At 33.3% G+C, this 22,325-nt stretch overlaps 1 protein-coding gene across 1 annotated transcript in view; it reads right to left on the bottom strand.

Annotated features, from left to right (window-relative positions):
* Nucleotides 1-22,325, bottom strand: part of uif (sushi, von Willebrand factor type A, EGF and pentraxin domain-containing protein uif) — a 192,887-nt gene that overhangs the window by 34,297 nt on the left and 136,265 nt on the right. The window contains exons 28-34 of the mRNA XM_089105261.1: nt 18,380-18,738; nt 14,678-14,939; nt 11,876-12,183; nt 9,745-9,992; nt 6,604-6,986; nt 4,911-5,076; nt 1,492-1,740 (exon numbers count right to left, since the gene is read on the bottom strand). Of these exons, the coding sequence (XP_088961387.1) occupies nt 1,492-1,740; nt 4,911-5,076; nt 6,604-6,986; nt 9,745-9,992; nt 11,876-12,183; nt 14,678-14,939; nt 18,380-18,738 (1,975 nt within the window). The remainder of the gene's footprint in view (nt 1-1,491; nt 1,741-4,910; nt 5,077-6,603; nt 6,987-9,744; nt 9,993-11,875; nt 12,184-14,677; nt 14,940-18,379; nt 18,739-22,325) is intronic.

Raw genomic sequence — 22,325 nt, 5'->3', positions numbered from 1 at the left:
AAAAATCCATGTATGTGTGTGATGAGGGCATACCCCAACGTGATACCCCAACATCAGAGGGAAACCACAAAAAACCAGACAAGGAAAAAAGATACAATGATTCTAAAATATTATTCTAAACACTATTAGTTTTTATACCAAATTCTTATAGCTATTTAAACAAAGTGAAACAAACAAAGTGGAGTTATAGCTATTTAAACAAAGTAACCGGAATAAATAAAATACAACTGATCAAAATATATTTGTAATTTTTTATTCGAAAATTGTTAGTTTGACTGTTTTGACTAATTAAAAAAGGAAAAATTAAGTTCCGTCCTTTTCTTAAGAGAACTATTGCCCAGAATGAATAAAATACAACTGAACCCAGTCTGTTCATAATTTTTATCCCAAAATTATTAGTTTTTAACTCAAATTTTTATTATTTACAAAAGAAAAAATAAAGAAAGTTCCGCTCTTTTCTTAAGAGAACAAATACCCGGAATGAATAAAATACAACTGAACCAATCTGTTCGTAATTTTTTATTCCAAAATTATTAATTTTTTACACTAATCTTTTTTTACTATTTACAAAAGAAGGAAGAAAGAAAGTTCCGCTCTTTTCTTAAGAGAACAAATACCCGGAATGAATAAAAATTACAAGTAAACCAAATCTGTTCGTAATATTTCATTCCAAAGTTATTAATTTTTTATAATAATTTTTTTTTTACTATTTACAAAAGAAGGAAGGAAGAAAGTTCCGCTCTTTTCTTAAGAGAACAAATACCCGGAATGAATAAAATACAACTGAACCAATCTGTTCGTAATTTTTTATTCCAAAATTATTAATTTTTTACACTAATCTTTTTTTACTATTTACAAAAGAAGGAAGAAAGAAAGTTCCGCTCTTTTCTTAAGAGAACAAATACCCGGAATGAATAAAAATTACAAGTAAACCAAATCTGTTCGTAATATTTCATTCCAAAGTTATTAATTTTTTATAATAATTTTTTTTTACTATTTACAAAAGAAGGAAGGAAGAAAGTTCCGCTCTTTTCTTAAGAGAACAAATACCCGGAATGAATAAAATACAACTGAACCAATCTGTTCGTAATTTTTTATTCCAAAATTCTTAATTTTTTACACTAATCTTTTTTTACTATTTACAAAAGAAGGAAGAAAGAAAGTTCCGCTCTTTTCTTAAGAGAACAAATACCCGGAATAAATAAAATACAACTGAACCAATCTGTTCGTAATTTTTTATTCCAAAATTATTAATTTTTTACACTAATCTTTTTTTACTATTTACAAAAGAAGGAAGAAAGAAAGTTCCGCTCTTTTAGTTCTGCCTATCATCGATGTATTCTCCCTCCATTTAAAGAAAATCCCCCAAACCTTCCTAATACAAGACTCAATGCTCGTAAAACCCCAAATACCCAACTGGACATGTATCCCCAAATGTTGACTATGAGGTACAACAAATATTCGAAATGAATAAAACACAACTGAACTTACTAGTCAGGTAATCCATAGTTCTGTCCATAGTTCTCAATTTTACCAACTATAACAGCATCGGTAACTACCGTCACAGTGCCAGCCTTGCCGTCCCAGATTATTGCAACATGATGCCATGCGCCATCGGTGACAGAGAGCCCAAGACGGAATGGAACAAACATTGGCTGCAATTCTGGCAGCAGAGCAACTGAAACTCCAGAACTGTGAACTTGCAGAAGGATCTCCTTTTCAATTGGGATACTTGACGATCTGTGAGTAGAATACCCTTTATAGTCAATGCGAAGATATGTTACTATCTTCACAAAAATTGGAGGGATAAAGAGATAAAGATCCGTCAGAACAATTATTGTCATAGAGCCAATAGAGCCATATTGTCATACAGTGATCCATGTTGTCATACAGTACCAAATTTAAGCGGGAAGACTACTTAACAAATACACAAAATAGGTCAGCTACATAGTAAATATAAAAAAAAAACTTTAAGAGCTTGGACATTTTGGAGCAAAAATAAGGGGGCCTGGCTCTCTTTTCCTATCCCACAGATGGGAGAACCAGTGTGAATAACACAAGAATTCTGCTAATAAATTTAATTATCTTAACATGGAATATGTATAAAAACACACAAGGTTAAACAGAGACTTTATTAATCGTGAGGGAAGTATTTTGAAGGTGGGGGTAATGTTTGAAAAAAAGGCAAATTATATTAAAAATAAAGGAAAACTGCTGACACTTTGAGGTTTCAGAGTTGGGAGGGCATAAAGGCTGCAGTTTCAGTTGTAAATTTAGAGAAATATTTTTCTCTCTTGTACTGTTTTATTTGTAGTTATTTATGTTTAAAGCTCTCAAAATGAAAAAAAAAACAGAAATTTGTAAAAAGAGCGTTAGTTTTAAGAAAAAAAAATGGAAAGTTTTCTTTGGTCTAGTGATTCTTCGACAATATAGAGTTCTGTTTTCTTTCTCTCTCTCTTGCCAAAGACAATTTTAATGTAAAAAATTTACATTCTGTCGATAAAATATTTAAATGGATATACATATATGGCACTTCGGCACTATTATATGGCACTTATATGGCACTTCGAGCAACTATTTTATTGGTTAAAAAAAAACTCTTTAAAGGCGATCAAACCTATTAAAATATAAAAATTAAGCATGATAGAAGTATGAATTTTTTTCAATCTGGTTTTTCTATGCATAAAACTTGCTTAGAAGGACGGAAGAAAACTCCCCAAAATATTTCGTTTTTCATTTTATGATTATTTTACTGAACCTATTACATGTATATTCAGCCAAAACCCATGCACTAAGCATCTTATCATCTATAATAATATATGCTAAACTAGTCTTAGGTATAAAAGTCACTTCTTTACTTGAAAAAAAAACCCAGCAACAGTGCATTTAGACAGTTTGATTTTCTGCCGCAGCTTGAAACTTGTTTTGCAAAGATTTTATTAGAACTATCAGATTTGAGCATATCACTTACTCACTATTTTCATCACCTATTCACTATAGTGAGCATATCACTATTTTCAAAGTATATCACCTACTAACTACTAATTACTCATTTTGAACAATGATTGTGTATTTCTGTTTGTTACTAATAAAACTTTCTTTGTATATTTTGGTTTGTTGGTAAATTTCGTAAGAACTTCTGTCCCCTCCTTTACCAAAAAAAAATAAAAATCAATAGTTCCCCTTCTTCGCTTTAACATGGGCTTATAGTTTACACTCTCTATGAAATATTCGATTTTCCGATAAGTCAAGAACTGTACCCCGCACGGAAAGGAGAAGATACTTATATCAAAGGATTCATTAAGTTCAGATATAACTACTAATTACTAACTTTGAATATTTTTTTTGTATATTTACAACTTTAACCCCCCCCCCCCAAAAAAAAAAGTTAATAAAAACCCATCCAATAGTTCCCCTCTTCCTTGTTGTTTATTTCATTGGTTTACCCCTTCTTTTATCAACCTGTTTAATTCCTTTATATATCCTACTTGTTTTAACTGTTTTAATTTTTGTGGCACGTTGGCCTGTGTGTCAATCCTTAGTTTTTTTTTCTAACCAGTCTTTCTTTTTTTTCTTTTTTTTTTTTTTTTTTTTTTTTTTTTTGCTGTGTTGTTATTAAGCTTGATATGCGTGTCGGGCCATCTGGACCATCTTTGACAACTATTTTTTGGGAAATATATCTTACCGACCAGAACTAACTCTTGGGTGTCAACTATCACATTTTGTGATCGCCATATCACAAAAATTAGGAGCACCACTAAGTAATTTAATTTATTCAAAAATAAATTATTTCTTCAAAATTTCTTCAAATAGTACTTTGAAAATAATTACTAAAATACTTCCTTCAAAAATATAAAATACCAAAGAGAAAAACATTGTTTCTTTAAAGATAAAAAATAAAATAACACTGGCATGGCCTTACTAGGAAAGGAGAGGAAAGAAAGGGGGGGGGGGTATTGAATCTTAAAACAGTTAACATTTGCAAGTTTTTCAGAAGCTAAAAAGATGATGAAAACCATGCAAAAAATGCATTTTCTAGAAATCTATAAAAAAAATAAGGTACTAGTGCAGTAGATGGTCACTTTTATATTCTATGCAAGGAAACCAGTCATGCAATGACAGACGAAACCCGCCAGAGACCGGTTATTTTCAAAGAGATCGCTATTAAGAAATGGAATGCAAATTAGTTTTCATTGCGTTTACGATATTTAAACTGTTGTTTTTTCGGGTTTAGGGGGGGGAGGTACCTAGGTTAGATTAGGTTAGGTTACGTATTTAATATATGCTATGCTTTACCCCCCAGCCCCTCTAATGTGCAAATGTATAGCCAAAATTTGTTTCTAAACTATTATATATTCATCCTATTTTATTTTATTTCGTTACCATTAATCAAACTTGACTTTTTAGAAGTGACCATCTAATGCACAAGTACCAAAAATAGCTCTAGCCAGATCCTTGATAATAAGCGTTTAAAATATACGGGAGAATATACTCTACTCTCGTAAACGTAATCTCCCCTACAAATTAGGATGGGAAAGATGAGGGAGGAGGAAGGGCACTGAATCTCAAAACAGTTAGAAATTTCCGAATTTTTCGGAATTTAAAAAAAAATGACAAAACCATGCAAAAAGTATGTTTTCTAAATAGTTAAAAAAAAATTAGTACTAGCCAGATCCTCTTCCCTTTATAATGTGCAAAAAATGTTATTAAGTTCATCTTATATAATTTTATAATTACCTATAATTTTTTTTAATTTTTTTTAATGCAAAAAAAAATTCTAAAAAACTATAAACATAGCTAAACATATAAACAATAATAACAAAAGCAAATAACAATAATAAATATAGTAAATAAGCATAACACAACAAACAACATAAACAGAAACAATAATAAACACAAAATGTACTTACTCCACTGAATATAGAGTAAAAATGTGGCCAGAATCGTCTTTATGGCTGAATCGAACCCAAAAAGCAACGGTTAAACTGTTTGTCCCTAATGTGAATGGAACCATGAGTGAGGCACTAGATCCTCCAGCAATGTCCCGGAAGCTCAAATCATAATCAACAGAAACAGCTACAAAAAAAAGAAAGCTTTTAGAAATCAACATCCCTAGAAAGGACTGTAAAAATTAATAATGTAAATAATCTTCAATATTGGGTCACAAGAAAAGTTTCACATACGAGACACCATTTTTCACACATGCTCCATGGTATCCATGAAAACTACGTCAAAGGATGGAGTCTCAGAACTTTCTTTGTCGAGGAAATGCTTTCTCGTATTCTATGATATATGAAAAATTGCACCTCCTAGATTTTAAAAATATAATTTTTTGTATTTTCATCAAAATTTTTTTTTCCTTTTTTTAAGCTTCAAATTCATTTATTTTTCTATCACAGATATGTAGCACACTAAATCTACAAGTATCTGGCAAAGACAAGCTTTGTTCCGCGCAGCTAAAAAAGGAAAAAAATAGATAGAAATAAATAGATAAAAAAGAAATAAATACATTTTCGTAAAACAAAAATCGTGACAAACAAAAATAAATAAGAAAAAAAATAAACGTCAGGTTAATCACTCACCACGCTACGGCAGAGACCCCACTCGAGGATAAATAAAAATATTCTCAACCACCTATAGGATATAAAGAGGGAAATCAAGACCTTAGAGAAAGGAGGAATAGGAAAAAATACCCCTCCCCCTTCATTTTGAAAAATGCCTTTCTTTTGTATCTTCAGAATAAAAAAAATTGAAAAATCTTTGCAACATATAGCTGGAAAAAGCAAAGACGTTTTAGAATAAAACAAAAACTCGTGAGAAAATTGAAAACTTTTAAAAAATCAAAATCTCAAAAACCAATTGTAAAAATACGTAATACCGCTATATACCGTTACCGCTATTGAGGCTAAATACATACCTACATGGAGGAAGACCAAATCACTTTTGATCAAATCATCCTCAGTCCTTGGGGAAAATCTCAATGGGTCAAACTTTTGTGGTCCTCTGGTTATAGATACTAAAAGTGAAATTTAATTTACTGGGCTCGTAGACAAAGATACTATTTTGATTAGTTGACCCTTGAAGTCATTCATAAAATTTTGGCAAAATCTCAAAGAGAAAGGGACACTAATCGAAGAGACATCTTTCGTCCTTCAAGTAGGTTTAAGGCTTATGCTATGTGAACATACGATTTTTGCGACAAGCCTACAACTTTAACTTGCACTTAAAGAACGGTGTATCACTGAATTAAATAGTTCCAGAAATATGAATTCAGCGAACCAGAATTATGATTTACTTAGAGTTTTCTTAGAAAATGATCTAAAAACGAAATCGCTTAAAAATAGAAAATTTTTCCTATTTTCGCATGTTTCTGGAATCTTTTCAACGTGTTTTTCAATCTTAAAACGATGAAGTAAATTTCAAAATTTTAATTTGGTAATCGGTAATTGGGTAAAATCTTTTTATAGTAATTTTATTCTTGATGAATTTTTTTTCGTAAAATTTTCAGTTATTGTTTGTTATTTACCAATGGCAGTGCAATTAACTTTCTACTAAACAAAGGTTTCAATATTTCTTATGAATAAACAATTATATTAAATTTACCTTTTCTACAATCATCTCCAGTCAGGTTGAAGGGACATTGGCAATAAAAACCATCAATAAGATCAATACACGCTGATGCAGAAGGTGGACATGCCCCTGGAACACAGTTGACAATATCTTGATCACAATTACGACCTGTAAAACCGGGCGGACAAATGCACTGATAAGAAGGACCGTTGTCTATGCAGGTTGCACCATTCTGACAAACACCTTCTTCACAAGCGTCTAATTCAAACTCACAGCCAACACCAACGTGATCATCGTCGCACGAACAATTGACGTCAACTCCAAAGTCTTGACAGATTCCCCCGTTGAGACAAGGTGTGCCAATGCAGCGTTCTGGTGCAATCTCACACTGCTTACCATCTGTTCCTGAAGGGCATCTAAAATAAAAATCATTTGGTTAGAAAGGGCTAGCCCACAAATGACATATCACTTACTTTGCCTTCAATAGTGGGCCCACAATTGTCTGGGGTTGAGGCCAAAGCCTAAAAGAGAACCAGTGAAAGGTTTAAGACTGTACAGATAGGGTAATCCAAAGAGTACGGAAAACTTATAGGAGTTGGTTCTTTGACAATTTAAGACGGGAATATAGGAATTAAAACTAACAGTGCCACTGGCGGTGTAACGTCTTGTAACTTCACTAAAACGGCATAAAGTTTTTAAACTGGATATTTAATATGATTAATCTGCAGTGCAATAGAACTAAAGCTGAAATTATGCTGTAAGTGATAACTAACCACCCTTTTTGTTTTCAAGAATTGCTTAAAATCAAAATCTAGTCAACAAAAAGATGACTTGAGTTAGCTTGAGGAAATCTTAGTTGAGGAAATTTTTGAATTAAAATCAAGTTACCATCAAGCCATGACTAATTGAAGAAACAGCCATGACAGATGGTGTGAGTGAGAGGCAAAGCTAGCATAAGTCTTTTCAGGATTGTATAAAAATGATGTCATTTTTACTTTCTGATAGATCCTGGGGATTGATGGATGGTTATTTGACAGCGTGGATGCAGGGGCGGATCCAGGATTTTTTTTTGGGGGGGGGGGGGCGCAAAATAGGTTGATCGGATAAACTTGCGAGAGGAGCGAGTTTAATTAACGTAAATTTGCGTTAACTAAGTAAACTACACTACTTTAGACTACGTTAGGGAGGCGCCCCCCTCGACCCCTTGGATCTGCCACTGCGTGGATGGCAGCACTACTGTGGACATAATTGCGCTTAATTTAATCCTTCTTGCATTTTGAAGTACCTGGAAAGGTTTTGGGTCAAACAAAGTCACCAAACGGTGAATAGTGCTGGTAAACTTTTCTTTTTGACACTGTTGCCAATTCCCATCTCATAAATTTTCCGTACTCTATGGGGCAATCCGTAAGTGGCGTTAATTTTTGGCACCTTCTATATTGAGTCCAGGGTTGTCTAATATTTTTATGTAAGCCAGATGGAGGTCGAGTGCAAGACTTCTTAAATATAGAAATTTATGTTACAAGCATAAATATAATTGTTTATATTTAATAAATAACCAAATATTACCTTTTAGACTTTTTACGGCTTCTTTATATCAGTGAAGAAACAATTCAAATGTTTCTGTCAAAACATTTGAAGAATTTACGCATATATATTATAGAATACAACCTAAAATTGTCAGGGAAGAGGTAGAAACACGTGTTCGTTTCCATCACCTAGACTAACTGCTATGGTATGTTATTCTTATTTGATTTGGTATTAAATCATTACAAAAAAAGATAGTATTCATTACAAAAAAGGTAATCATTACAAAAAAAGATAGAGGGCCCAAATTAAATTTATCCCAGGGTACAATTTCTCTTTTGCACTGGATACATATTATTTATTTATGTACAAGATGCATCATTTAGCCTGTACGTATCCAATGAATGTTCATTCAGAGATACATCAGCTTTATGCAGTCCGGTATGACATCAAATATTTTGGGTTTAATGATGACCCGAAAATGAAATATATGAAATATAAATGTATATTTATGAAATATTATATATATATATATATATATATATATATATATATATATATATATATATATATATATATATATATATATATATATATATATATATATATATATATATATATATATATATATATATATATATATATATATATATATATATATATATATATATATATATATATATATATATGTATATGATATATATATATATATATATATATATATATATATATATATATATATATATATATATATATATATATATATATATATATATATATATGAAATATATATATATATATATGAAATATATATATGAAATATGAAACATATATATATGTATATACATGAAATATATATGAAATATATGAAATATAAATGTATATATATGAAATATAAATGTATATATATGAAATATATAATGAAATATAAATGAAATATATGAAATATATGAAATATAATGAAATATATGAAATATAAAATATAATTGAAATATAATATTTCAATATATTTGAATATAATGCAATATAACATACTTCAACATATTTGAAATATAATGCAATACCCTTGAGCATGTACTAAATATACTTAATTTAATTTTATAATTTACTATCAATGCTTCACAAATAGTTAGGCAAATGACTGAACATACATACCCTTTATATGCTTACTATCTTTCAGTAAACATCTGAAACTATAAATAAAACTAAAAATTAAAGTTTTTTAATTTAAAAGCAATGGTACAAACTTTTATTTAGTGAAACTGGTTAAATCATCGGTACAGGTTAGAATCCGGTTTAATTTATTGCTAAAAATATCGTTTTTGAAATATCAAGGAATCAATGTAGCCTATCTGGTTGATCAAATTGGACGCATAGTTACTTCTTTTAACCCTTAATTCACATCTGCTTCAACTGATTCAACTGAAACTGAAAAATACTGCTTCAACTGAAAAATTATTGTAAAATATTAGGCAATTAGTTAAAGAGTCCACGCTCCTTAGATCAAAGCGATAGGACAAAAAAGTAACAGGATAAGACAAGGGAAGAGAGGCATCAGAGTGACATTAAAAGGAGGAAGGCACCAAGTAAAAGAGGAATGAAAGAGGGAGGAATATTGGAGAGAGGAAGAAAGTAGACTGTCACACTTACACGCAAAAATAATCGTTAAAGAGATTGAGGCAGTCCGCGCTGTTGATACAAGGTTGTGAGACGCATGCTTCAATGGAAAACTCGCATCTTTTACCGGTCCATCCATCCGGACATATACACTTGAAGTCATTCACTAGCTCCATACAAATACCTCCATTACGACAAGGGTCTGGATCACATTCATCAATATTGGTTTCACAAAGCTGTCCCGTGAACCCTGGACGACAAGCGCACTTGAACTTGTTTACCTAAAAGATAAAATATATGTACGTTTGAATATAATAATTCAAACGTAAAACAAATGTAAAAGTACAATAATAACCTGCTGGGTATCTAGATACCTGGAGGGTATGATCTGCTTTAGAGGAAAATATTTTGAACGAATCAGTACGCTTTTAATGTTGTAAGAAAGTCTGATGCATATAGCTTTATCTTAGTAGAAGTAAAAATTAAATAAAGCTTGTCAATAATAATGACAAACAGAAAGGGATACCTGCAATAGCAATTTGATATATTATTTTAAATAGGCTTGCTATTTAAGTGCATATTTATAAAAATTAAGTTAAACAAAATATTAAGAAAGTGCTCTTATACTGTATTTCTAGTAACAGAATAGGTAAAATAACGTTTGCGATAATAGTTTGACATTTTTCTATATAGACACGCCTATTTATAAAGTACACGTTTATAAAGAATAAGTAAAAATACAAAGAGAGGCCTGCAGGGATGTACCCAAGGACAGCAGTCAAAGGGCTGAAACCCCCACGAGCTATCTCAAGTTGAAAAAAATGCTTTAGCAGAATTTTTTTTTGTTTTTCATAAATATTGAAAAAAACACAGCCAATTTTATACTTTTAAAATCTGTATTTGAGCAACAGTTGTGAGTTCAAAGGCGTTTTTTAGTTCAATAATCCAATTTTGTGAAGTCCAATAAGCTCCCCTACTCTTCCGAACTATTTTGGGCCTTATCCCCCCCCCCCAGGTTGAATTTTCAGTAACACCCATGGATGTATTCAATGGTAACTAGAAGTGTTTCATTTATTATTACCACTAATTGTTACGTGAATAATTCCCCTTAAAAAGGCAAAACTACTTGAATTGTTTAATATTTTATAGAAAAAATTGAATTTCCTAGGTCAGTGCTGTATTGAATTTTTGCGACCCCTTTTTTAACTTATTTTTATGTATTAAAACTCAAAATCTTATTAAAATTATAAGCCTTTTAAAAAACATAGGCATGGTAGTTTCTTCAACAAAAGAGTAAAACCCAAAAGAAAAGAAGAGAAAAAATGTTTAGTACAAAACCAGATAATAAAAAGAGATGTATATTACATATTACATAATATTTATATTATTATGTTACATATTATATTACTATATTACAAGCCCGAACTCATTCATTTGAAGGTTGTACAAATCTCTTGCCTGTGCGTAAATACCGCATTTTATTTTCTACTGCTACTAACAGTTTATTGCAGTTCCAAGCCTCATGTGGCCAATACCTTAACCCTGCGGTTTCAAGGCCAATACCCAACCTCCTTAACCCTATTCTCTCCTGAGCTTACTGGGTAAATTCGTAGTTGACAACAACATTTGGCTAGGATGAAAGTGAATGCATCACTTAATCCCTTTTTTATTCTCTTTCATAATCTAATAGCCGCTCGTGGGAAAAATTACGTCTTGAGCCCTTAAAGGGCTAAAAAGGCTCAAAACAACCCATAGTAACCAAAATTTTAAAAAAATGTTCCTAAAGAAACTGGCTAGTGAGAAAAAACAGCCTTGGCTGCTATTGACTGTTTTATCTTTTGGGGTTATTAAGGGTTCAAAACGTCATTCCTTCCAGAAGCAAATATTGAATTATGAAAGAGCGTTAAAAAAGGCATCAAGTGACCTATTTACTTTCATCCTAACTAAAATGGATGGTCAACAACAAGTTTACCCCTATTTACCCCATTCTCATGAAGTTCTCACTTCAGATTGATCTTTTCTTTATAACATCCCCGTCTCTTTTTTTTCTGCACCAAATCAGATGTCAAAGATTCAAAAGATGGCAAAGATACTTTTTAAAAAAATGAGGTGATCCTAAGAATTTTCAAAGTGGCTCTAAAAAACAGTAAAAATGACACTTTACCTCGTCAATACATCTCTCTGTTCCAATAGGATCACAAGGATTACTTATACATTCATCAACATCGGTCTCACACTGTAATCCCAGAAATCCGGGTCTGCATTGACAGACGAACCCTTCCAGTGTGTTTATACAAGTTGAGCGATTTCTGCATGGGCTGGACGCGCAGTAATCAACAGTATGCTGACATCGCTCACCTGTGAAACCAGTTTCGCAGACACATTGGAATCCGTTGACTATGTCGATACACTGAGCGTCGTTTTCGCAGGGATTCGATTCGCATTCGCTTATCTGAACATCGCAAGAGGGACCTGAAACCGTATGCAGTAAATATATATTTTAGAAATATTTTGAAAGTGATACAACTGAAAAGAGGACGTTTTAAGGACAACTAGATAACTCTTAATGCTTTGATTATTTCGAACGAATTTCAAATTTTGAACCATACCTGTTAATCATACATGCCTTGCATGAAAAAATAAGGTTTTACGATTTTCTGGAGCAATCCATATTTCAGTATAACTTGCCTATTGTTAGTTGGGCTATGAGCTTTAGTTCATAACCCAACTATGCGAACGGGAGGGATTCAAAAATAAAAAAAAATTAATTTCCCGATTCAAATTCTATTCTTGATTCAACTAGTATTCTAAATCGGAAATTCTTGATGATTGATAAACTTTGAACCCATAGACTCCTCCTATCCACAACCTACCTCACACATTTTATTTTCCGTTGTTTGTGAAAAAAGCAATTCATTTTATAATCCAGCTTAGTTTGACAAGCAAAGATGCAGATTCACTTCTTTTATTTTATTTTCCGATACTCTTTAAAATGTTCAAAACAGAAAGGGTAAGAATCTTTAATCGCATCTTTCTCCGAAAAAGATTTCGAGCAGTAGGACAATTTTGATGTCAGGTCACTTACTGTAGGATTACTTTTAACCTATAAGTATAAAATGTACCCAAGAAACTCTCAGAAAATCATAAGACAGGCCAAACTAGTCCGTAAGACAGGCCATGTTATCACCGCAATTTCACTATCAGTAAACTACCGTATAATAAGCTACTACACCCGTTTTCACTTTATTTCAATGTGTCAAGATGTATGTTATATTGAGACTTGCCCATCCACCCTGTGTCACAAATTCATACCAGTCTCGTAAAATAATCAAAAGAAAGACCGAACTAGGCCGCTAGACACGCCAATTTATCAACGCAAATTTACTATCAGTAAACTACTGTATAATAAGTTACTACACGCATTTTTACTTTATTTTAATATGTCAAGATGTATATTATACTGAGACTTACCCATCCACCCTATATCACAAATGCACATATATCTCGTAAAACATTAAAAGAAATCCCGAATTAGGCCGCAAGAAAGGCCAGTGTATCACCGCAATTTTACTATCAGTAAACTACTGTATAATAAGCTACTACATCCATTTTTACTTTATTTTAATATATCACGATGTATAGGATGTTGAGACTTAGCCATCCACCCTATGTCACAAATGCATACATGTCTCATAAAATCATCAAGAGAAAGGCCGAATTAGGCCATAAGACAGGCCAATTTATCACCGCAATTTTACTATCAGTAAACTACCGTATAATAAGCTTCTGCACCAATTTTTACTTTATTTTAGTGGGTCACGATGGATAGGATATTGAGACTGATCCATCCACCCTGGGTCAAAAATGCATACATGTCTCGCAAAATCATCAAGAGAAAGGCCGAATTAGGCCGTAAGACGGGCCAACTTATTACCGCAATTTTACTATCAGTAAACTACCGTATAATAAGCTTCAACACCCATTTTTACTTTATTTCAATGTGTCACTATGTATAGGATATTGAGACTGATCCATGCACCCTCGGTCGAAAATGCATACTTGTCTAGTAAAATCATCAAGAGAAAGGCCGAATTAGGCCATAAGACGGGCCAATTTATTACCGCAATTTTACTATCAGTAAACTACCGTATAATAAGCTACAGCACTTATTTTTACTTTATTTTAATGTGTCACGATGTATAGGATATTGAGACTGATCCATCCACCCTGGGTCAAAAATGCATACTTGTCTCGCAAAATCATCAAGAGAAAGGCCGAATTAGGCCGTAAGACGGGCCAACTTATTACTGCAATTTTACTATCAGTAAACTACTGTATAATAAGCTACTGCACTTATTTTTACTTTATTTCAATGTGTCACGATGTATAGGATATTGAGACTGATCCATCCACCCTGGGTCAAAAATGCATACATGTCTCATAAAATCATCAAGAGCAAGGCCGAATTAGGCCGTAAGACGGGCCAACTTATTACCGCAGTTTTACTATCAGTAAACTACTGTATAATAAGCTACTGCACTTATTTTTACTTTATTTCCATGTGTCACGATGTATAGGATATTGAGACTGATCCATCCACCCTGGGTCAAAAATGCATACATGTCTCGCAAAATCATCAAGAGCGAGGCCGAATTAGGCCGTAAGACGGGCCAATTTATTACCGCAATTTTACTATCAGTAAACTACTGTATAATAAGCTACTGCACTTATTTTTACTTTATTTCCATGTGTCACGATGTATAGGATATTGAGACTGATCCATACACCCTGGGTCAAAAATGCATACATGTCTCATAAAATCATCAAGAGAAAGGCCGAATTAGGCCGTAAGACGGGCCAATTTATTACCGCAATTTTACTATCAGTAAACTACTGTATAATAAGCTTCTGCGTTCATTTTTACTTTATTTTAGTGGGTCATGATGCATAAGATATTGAGACTTACCCATCCACCCTGGGTCACAAATGCACACGTGTCTCGTAAAATCATCAATGCACATTCCGTGCAGACATGGGTTGGGTTTACAGAGGTCTAATTTAATGTGGCAGCGCTTTCCTGTGAAACCTTTTGGACATGTACAGGCAAAGTCATTGATTAAGTCTGTGCAGTTTCCACCCATTGCGCAAGGACTGTCTTCACAATCATCAATGTTTTCTTCACATAATTGACCTTCCCAGCCTGGTTGACATTCGCACATAAATCTTCCCTAAAAGTATAGCCTTAATTAGGAAATTTAAAGTTTCATTTTTTACATTTTAGTGTAATTTTTTTTTAGTAAGTGTCAATGAAGAGCCGCCATTTACATGCCTTTCTTATTTTGTTTTCAATGCGATAAACAAAGGTAATATAAAAGAAGCATTTTGCTATTAATTATCAAGCATCCATTGTTACGATGACACGGTAAATAACTTGTCGAAATATCCTTCAATTCAACAACTGATTCTTGATAACCTGATAGCTACATGTGAACTTAAACCCTTACTTCTACTATGGGCTTAGGCCTAAGTATATATTAAAAAAAAAAAAGTTTTTTTTAATTCAAAGTAAGAAACGACGTTAAACTTAAAACGAACAGAAATTATTCCGTATATGAAAGGGGCTGTCCCCTCCTCAACTCCTCGCTCTTTACGCTAAAGTTTTTTATTGTTAAAAAAAATAGAGTTGTGAGAAAGTCAAACTTTAGCGTAAAGAGTGAGGCGTTGAGGAGAGGACAGCCCCTTTCATATACGGAATAATTTCTGTTCGTTTTAAGTTTTAACGTCGTTCCTTACTTTCAGTTAAAAAAAACTTGTTTTTTTTATTTAATTTTTGAATGTTTTTGAATTAATGCAGGTTTTCGTTTTGGCTCACCGTACATGAATAATTAAAACAAAATTTGCATATTAATCTTACTTTTATTTGGTTAAATGAAATTCTCGAAACTTGTTTAATTTTATTTACGAACGTTTTCATTAGTAATAAATATACGTAACTTACGAATTAACTTACGTAACGAACTTCTATATTCATCTATTTTTAATACGTATATTAGGAGTTTCGCCACCTAGTCAATACCTCACTCTTTAAGCTAAAGTTCCAATTTTGTTCTGATTCTTTAAAAACGACCCCATAATCACAAAGGCCGTTATTTAGAATAAATAGCTCTTATGAAAGTACTAAAAAATCTTTGGCTTAAAGAGTGAAGTATTGACTAGGGAGTCAACTCATTCATATATGTAATATTTTCTTTTCATTTTAAGTTTTGATGTCGCTCCTTACTTTCAGTTGAAAAACTGGTTTTTTATATTTAATTTCTGATCTTTTTTTTAAATAATGCTGGGAAATCCGGCGCCCCCTTCATAACAATGTCTCTTCTCCCATGAAAACTTCATCCATGGAAAGATCCTTCCACAAAACCCCCCACCTACCCACCCCCTCCCCCTACCAGAAAAAATCCCCCTGAAAACGTCTGTATACTTCCCAATAGCCAATACAATATGCTAACATTGGGTAAAGTTCATAACTTTCAGCCCTTCCCCAGGGACTTCGGGGGATTAAGTCATCCTAAAGGACATCATATTTTCGACCATGCTAAACAAAATGGCTATCTCAAAATTTTGATCGGGTGACTTTAGGGAAAAAATGAGCGTGGGAGGGGGCCTAGTTGCCCTCCGTTATTTTGGTCACTTAAAAAGGGCACTAAAACTTTTTATTTCCGTTCCAATAAGCCCTCCCACGATATTCTAGGACCACTGGGTCGATACGATCACCCCTGGAAAAACAAAAAAAAACAAAAACAAAAAAAATAAACACGCATCCGTGATCTTTCTTTTGACAAAAACTGCGAAATTCCACATTTGAAGATAGGAACTTAAAACCTCTACAGTAGGGTTCTCTGATACGCTGAATATGATGGTGTGATTTTCATTAATGTTCTTTAACTTTTAGGGGGTGTTTCTCCCTTTTTTTCGAAAATCTGTCAAATTTTCTCAGGAACGTAACTTTTGTTGGGTAGGACTAAACTTGATGAAACTTATATATTTGAAATCAGCATTAAAATCTGATTCTTTTGATGTATCTAATGGTATCCAAAACCCGTTTTCTAGAGTTTCGGTTACAATTGAGCCGGGTCACTCCTTACTTACAGTTCGTTACCACGAACTGTTTGATAGTATTTATTTTGTCAAATTGCCCCTATCCTAGATTTGATTTTCGATCATCCCTACAGAAGGGAGACATTCTTCTACCTTGGAATTGGTTCAAAGACACTGCAATGTGTAAAGTTCATTTAGTCAAATTGACCCCCCCCCCAAAAAAATGCATTGGATCATGACGACAAAGAGGGATATAAGGGATGGGTCGGGTATTCTTCTGCCTAGTTAGTGGTCCAAAGGATCTAAGCAATGTACTGCGGTATTTAATATACATTACATTAATAGCCCCCCCCAAAAAAAAGTAAATGATCATCCCATCGTGTACGTATATAGAGGACGGAGAGGGTACTAACCTCCTTTTTGATTGGTTCAAAGGATCTAAGCAATGTACTTAAGTATTTAATATGCACTAAATCATATTGGCAACTAACAAAAAATAACATTTGATCATAACAGCACACAGGAATATAACCAGGAGGGAAAGTTTATATATATATATATATATATATATATATATATATATATATATATATATATATATATATTCTCCAAAAATGCCAACAAACAGTGTCAAACATGGTTTGATTGTTCTTATCTGATTGTTCCTACTTGACCCCCCCCCACACACACACACACAAAAATATGGGGAAAAAATATGAGAACTCAGATATTCTTGTAGCCTATAAAAAAAAATGAGATCAAAGATAAAATTAGAAAAAACTAGCTGAACAATTTCTTAGAAAAAAGTGAGTTCTATTTTCTGAAGCAGCCCAAAATGCATAAATCTTGTTAGCTTTTGAATTTGCGCCACAATTTGAAAATTCAAAATACATAATCCTTGACTGAAATAGAGTTGTGAGTTTCACAATTCAAAGGAGAATTTCATTGCCGGATTGCAAGTAGAAATTTCCCGATCCGATTCTAAATTTGAGAATCCAGATTGTCAATCAAGTAGGCATATAGACAAAGGAGACGGTTGTACAGTTTATTGTTTGACCAATGGCAAGTCGAATTCTGGTTATAAAAATTCAAAAGTATACCTGCTGCAAGGGAAAGCGTAAAGAAAATATAACAAAGTAACGCACAAATATAATATATAAGGAAAGCACAAAAACTATTCCTACTGACAAAGCCGTATCCAGGATTTTTTTTTCGGGAAGGGTTTTACAAAAAGATTTTTTTCGGGGGGTGGGGGGTTACACAGAAAACCCTCAAAAACAATTTTTTTTCTATATTCATTTTTGTTACGTTTTTACGAGTCGTACAGATATTTCAGGAGGGGGGGGTCAATCCCCCTAGCCACACCCTCCTGGATACGGCCTTGCCTGCTGATAGTATTCTTGCTACAAAGAAATGTACAGGAAAATTTCGAATGAAAGATCTTAAGCCGAACTGGCCAGATTTTTGCATTGTTTTCACTGGCCGAACTTTTGTTTTTTTTTTCATTGAGATTTTTCTCTCTGTTTGTTTTAAGAAAATTTCGAGAATATAAGCAAAATATAAGAAAGGCTACCTGCTGCAAGGGCACACAGGAAGCTTCATTGGCACATGGATTGCCATTCTCAGTGCAAGGATTGACAGTTACGCTGCAATTCTCCCCAGTAAAGCCAGATCTGCACAAGCAGCTATAGTTCTCAAATCCAGGCTCATTTTTACACATGGACTGTGGGGAGCATGTGTTATTTATACAGCTGGACTCTTCTTCCTGACACTGAAGACCTGAATATCCTGGTGGACAATTACATATGTACCCTTGGGGTTCATCAATACAGGTGGCACCGTTGTAGCAAGGATTCGATGCGCATTCGTCAATGTCAGTCTCGCAGAGCTTGCCTGCAAAGCCAGCTGGGCAGAGACATCTAGCTTCATGTCCTATAAGAAAGCAATTATTGTAACCTTGAAAATAATAAAGTTTTACAAGGCCTATTATTTAGGACATGACGTAGTAACTACAACCATGAAATACATTATTAATGTACAATGCAGAGAGAAAGGCTGAGATGGCTTGGACACGTTCAGTTGATGAAGGATGACAGATTGCTAAAGAGTGTCCTTTTTGGCCGATGATCAAGGGCAAAACTAAAAGCAGGTCGTCTCCAAATGAATTGGGAGAAGGTCGTAAGGGAGGATCTATATGAAATTGGAACTTCTTGGCAGTGTTTAAAGAGGAGCACTTTGAATAAGAGAAGGAATGGAGGGGAGGGATGGAGGAGAGGAGGATGGAGGAGAGGAGAGGAGGATGGAGGAGAGGAGAGGAGGAGGGAGGGATGGAGGATGGAGGGGAGGGATGGAGGATGGAGGAGAGGAGAGGAGGATGGAGGAGAGGAGAGGAGGATGGAGGAGAGTAGAGGAGGATGGAGGAGAGGAGAGGAGGATGGAGGGGAGGGATGGAGGATGGAGGAGAGGAGAGGAGGATGGAGGAGAGGAGAGGAGGATGGAGGAGAGGAGAGGAAGAGGGAGGGATGGAGGATGGAGGGGAGGGATGGAAGATGGAGGAGAGGGATGGAGGATGGAGGAGAGGAGAGGAGAAGGGAGGGATGGAGGCTGAACGTGAGCAGTTGTGTTGACCTCAAGTCACTTGATGCTCCAGTGAGTTAGTAGTTGTAACATTAGTAGTAATAGCAGCAGTATAACACTTATTTTTACATTCATTATATTTTTGGCCCTTTGTCCCAGTTTTCATTTCTGACTCTTGCTTTTTCAACAATCTTATGTCCCACTTTTATCAATAAATATGTTCACCTATTTCAGTTTCAGTTCAGTTTTCAGTTTCATTTATCTTTACTTAGAAACAAAATATATAACTTACATAACATTCCTGCCAGGAAAGCACAAAAAATATACTTGGCTAGGACAGGACATTAACTAATATTAGTTAAAACAAACAGAAACAACAAACTAACTGAACATATCAGGAAGAAGAAAAAAGGACAAATCTTTTCAACTAATTTAATTCTTATAGGGATTTTATTTTAAAAGTGGTAGTTCCTTTATGATAGTCTTTTTGAAGGGGAAGGGGTAGAAAAAAACATGTGAAAGGGAAAGTGTCATTGTAAGCTTAAAGCCCAAAAAAGAGGAAGGGTCTAAACCTTCAAACTACCCGCTATTTCTTCCATATATTAACTCATCCATAAATGAGGCACAAGCTTCATGTTAGTGGGTCATTTTTTTTTAACGGACCATGGGCTGTCTTTTTGTTTCATTTGTTTTGTCAACTTTACTATTATAAATTATAACTCTTCTATTTTTAACTCTAAATAAGGTTAGTCTTCTTACAGAAGAAACGTTTACTTGATGAGAAAGCAAGACTTCGCTACGTTGCTGCTTTGACATTTTGTTCCTGTAGATTAAATTTTATATATATATATATATATATATATATATATATATATATATATATATATATATATATATATATATATATATATATATATATATATATATATAAAGAAAAAAACGAGCAAAAATGGGGGTTTTTATAGGCCAAATGAAGATACAGAAAAAACAAAGCGAATATTTCGAGAGGACAAACGCCTCTCTTCTTCAGCGCGAAACGAGACGATGGATCAATAAAAGCCAAAAATTAAAAGAATTAAAACCAACTACCTAACAACCATAAAAGTGAGTTATTCGCCAATATCCACGATTTGCACAAAATCCGAAAAAATATGAACTACCATCGACGGATACTAGCGAACAACTGACAAAGTACAGGACACAATTCATTCACTCGAAAAAACAAAACGAACCAGCAATTAAATAAGTTGAAGAACTATGTCATTTGATTTCGGATTTTAATTAATGCATTTCTTGCAGACACCCTTTGAGACCTAAGGGGTTGTTCTCGTGTTTGATTATATGAATGGGAAAGTGGTTCAAGGTTTATTTCAGGGATTAATAAAGTATCGGCTTCTCTTTTGATAAATCCGAAATATGACTCGTTTATTCTTAAATCACCGGAATCTCTGTTTAAAGCTAGACCTAAATGTTGGTATTTATAAATTTCAACAGCTTCTCTGTAGTGCTAGACAATACCTTTGTCATGCGAAATAAGACTAGCTTGATTAAACAAAATAGTATGGTCTGGTTTTTCAAAAATGTGCTCTGCAAGGGCAGAGTAAAAATGTTCTGGTTTTTTCCGCTTTTTAAGTGTATTATTAATTGAACTAGAGTGCTGATTTAATCTATCCGTTAGTCGCTGATCAGTTCTTCCGAAATACCAGAAAAATTTGTACAGGATGTCCGAAAAGAGCTTTCTTATCTAAAAGGAAAAGGTGAAATTACAGATCAGCTGTACAAAAGGTTTTACACCCGTGGATCCACGTCCCCTCGCTTTTATGGTCTTCCTAAAGTTCATAAGCCCGGTAATCCACTTCGACCCATTGTTTCTTCTTTTAATTCTCCTACAGCAAAAATAGGAAAATTCTTATCAGTGATATTTCACCCACTAATTCAAACTCAAAAATCCTATATTAAAAATTCCGCTGATTTTGTTTCCAAGATAAAGCAAGTTTCGGTTAAACCAAATACAAGAATTGGCAGTTTTGATGCAGATTCAATGTATACCAAATGTGATCCTCAAAAGGCCGAAATGTTTTTGGAGCAAAAACCTAATTCTAACACATCTATATCAGAAAAATCTACTCTTTCGAATCAGACACTTCTATCGCTTACAGCCCTTTGTAACAGAACTTCTTTTTACTTCCATTATAGAGTTATTTTTTATAGACAGAAATATGGCCTCTCCATGGGTGCCCCCCTTTCTCCAATACAGGCTGATATCTTCATGGAAGACCTTGAAGAAAGGGCTATTTTGCAAAGTTCTCGTAAACCTGAATTTTGGGTTCGTTTTAAATATATATATATATATATATATATATATATATATATATATATATATATATATATATATATATATATATACGTGTATTAATGTGGATTATATAAATTAATGTGGACCCAGAGCTGAGTGCTTCCCTGCAGCGCACCGTGCAAACTGTCGCTGCCCACCCAGCTTTACTGGCAATGTGAAAATTAGCTGTGACAAAATTTAACAAATTTAACAAAATTTACAATTTATAACGATGTAAGTTCATTAAATCTAAATATTTCTATCTCCGGCAAAAAAAACGGAGAAGTTAAATGGTTTTCCCAAGATTTCAGGGACAGTTTTCAAGATTTCAATTGAAATTTAAGGAGGAAATCTTAATATTTTTGGAGGAAGGTTTAGGGCTAAAGGCCACCATGCCTGTATGTGCGGTGCTGTAGATTCCATTTTTAAGTAAATTATATGATAATTAAATATAATTTAACCTATTATTTAACCTTTTAAATTAACTTTAATTTGAAAAAAATTGTAGTACAGATATTTAAATATTAAATATTATTTAATTTGATACGCTTAATTCAGAATATATAAATATAATTTTAATATTTAATTAATTATCAGAGATATTTAA

The sequence above is a fragment of the Artemia sp. Qi Xiang Cuo genome, chromosome 19, assembly GCF_049724085.1.
Source record: "Artemia sp. Qi Xiang Cuo chromosome 19, ASM4972408v1, whole genome shotgun sequence".
Classification (NCBI taxonomy): Eukaryota; Metazoa; Arthropoda; class Branchiopoda; order Anostraca; family Artemiidae; genus Artemia; species Artemia sp. Qi Xiang Cuo.
Note: the sequence above shows the minus strand (reverse complement) of the source record. Positions and strands in the feature narration are given on the sequence as shown.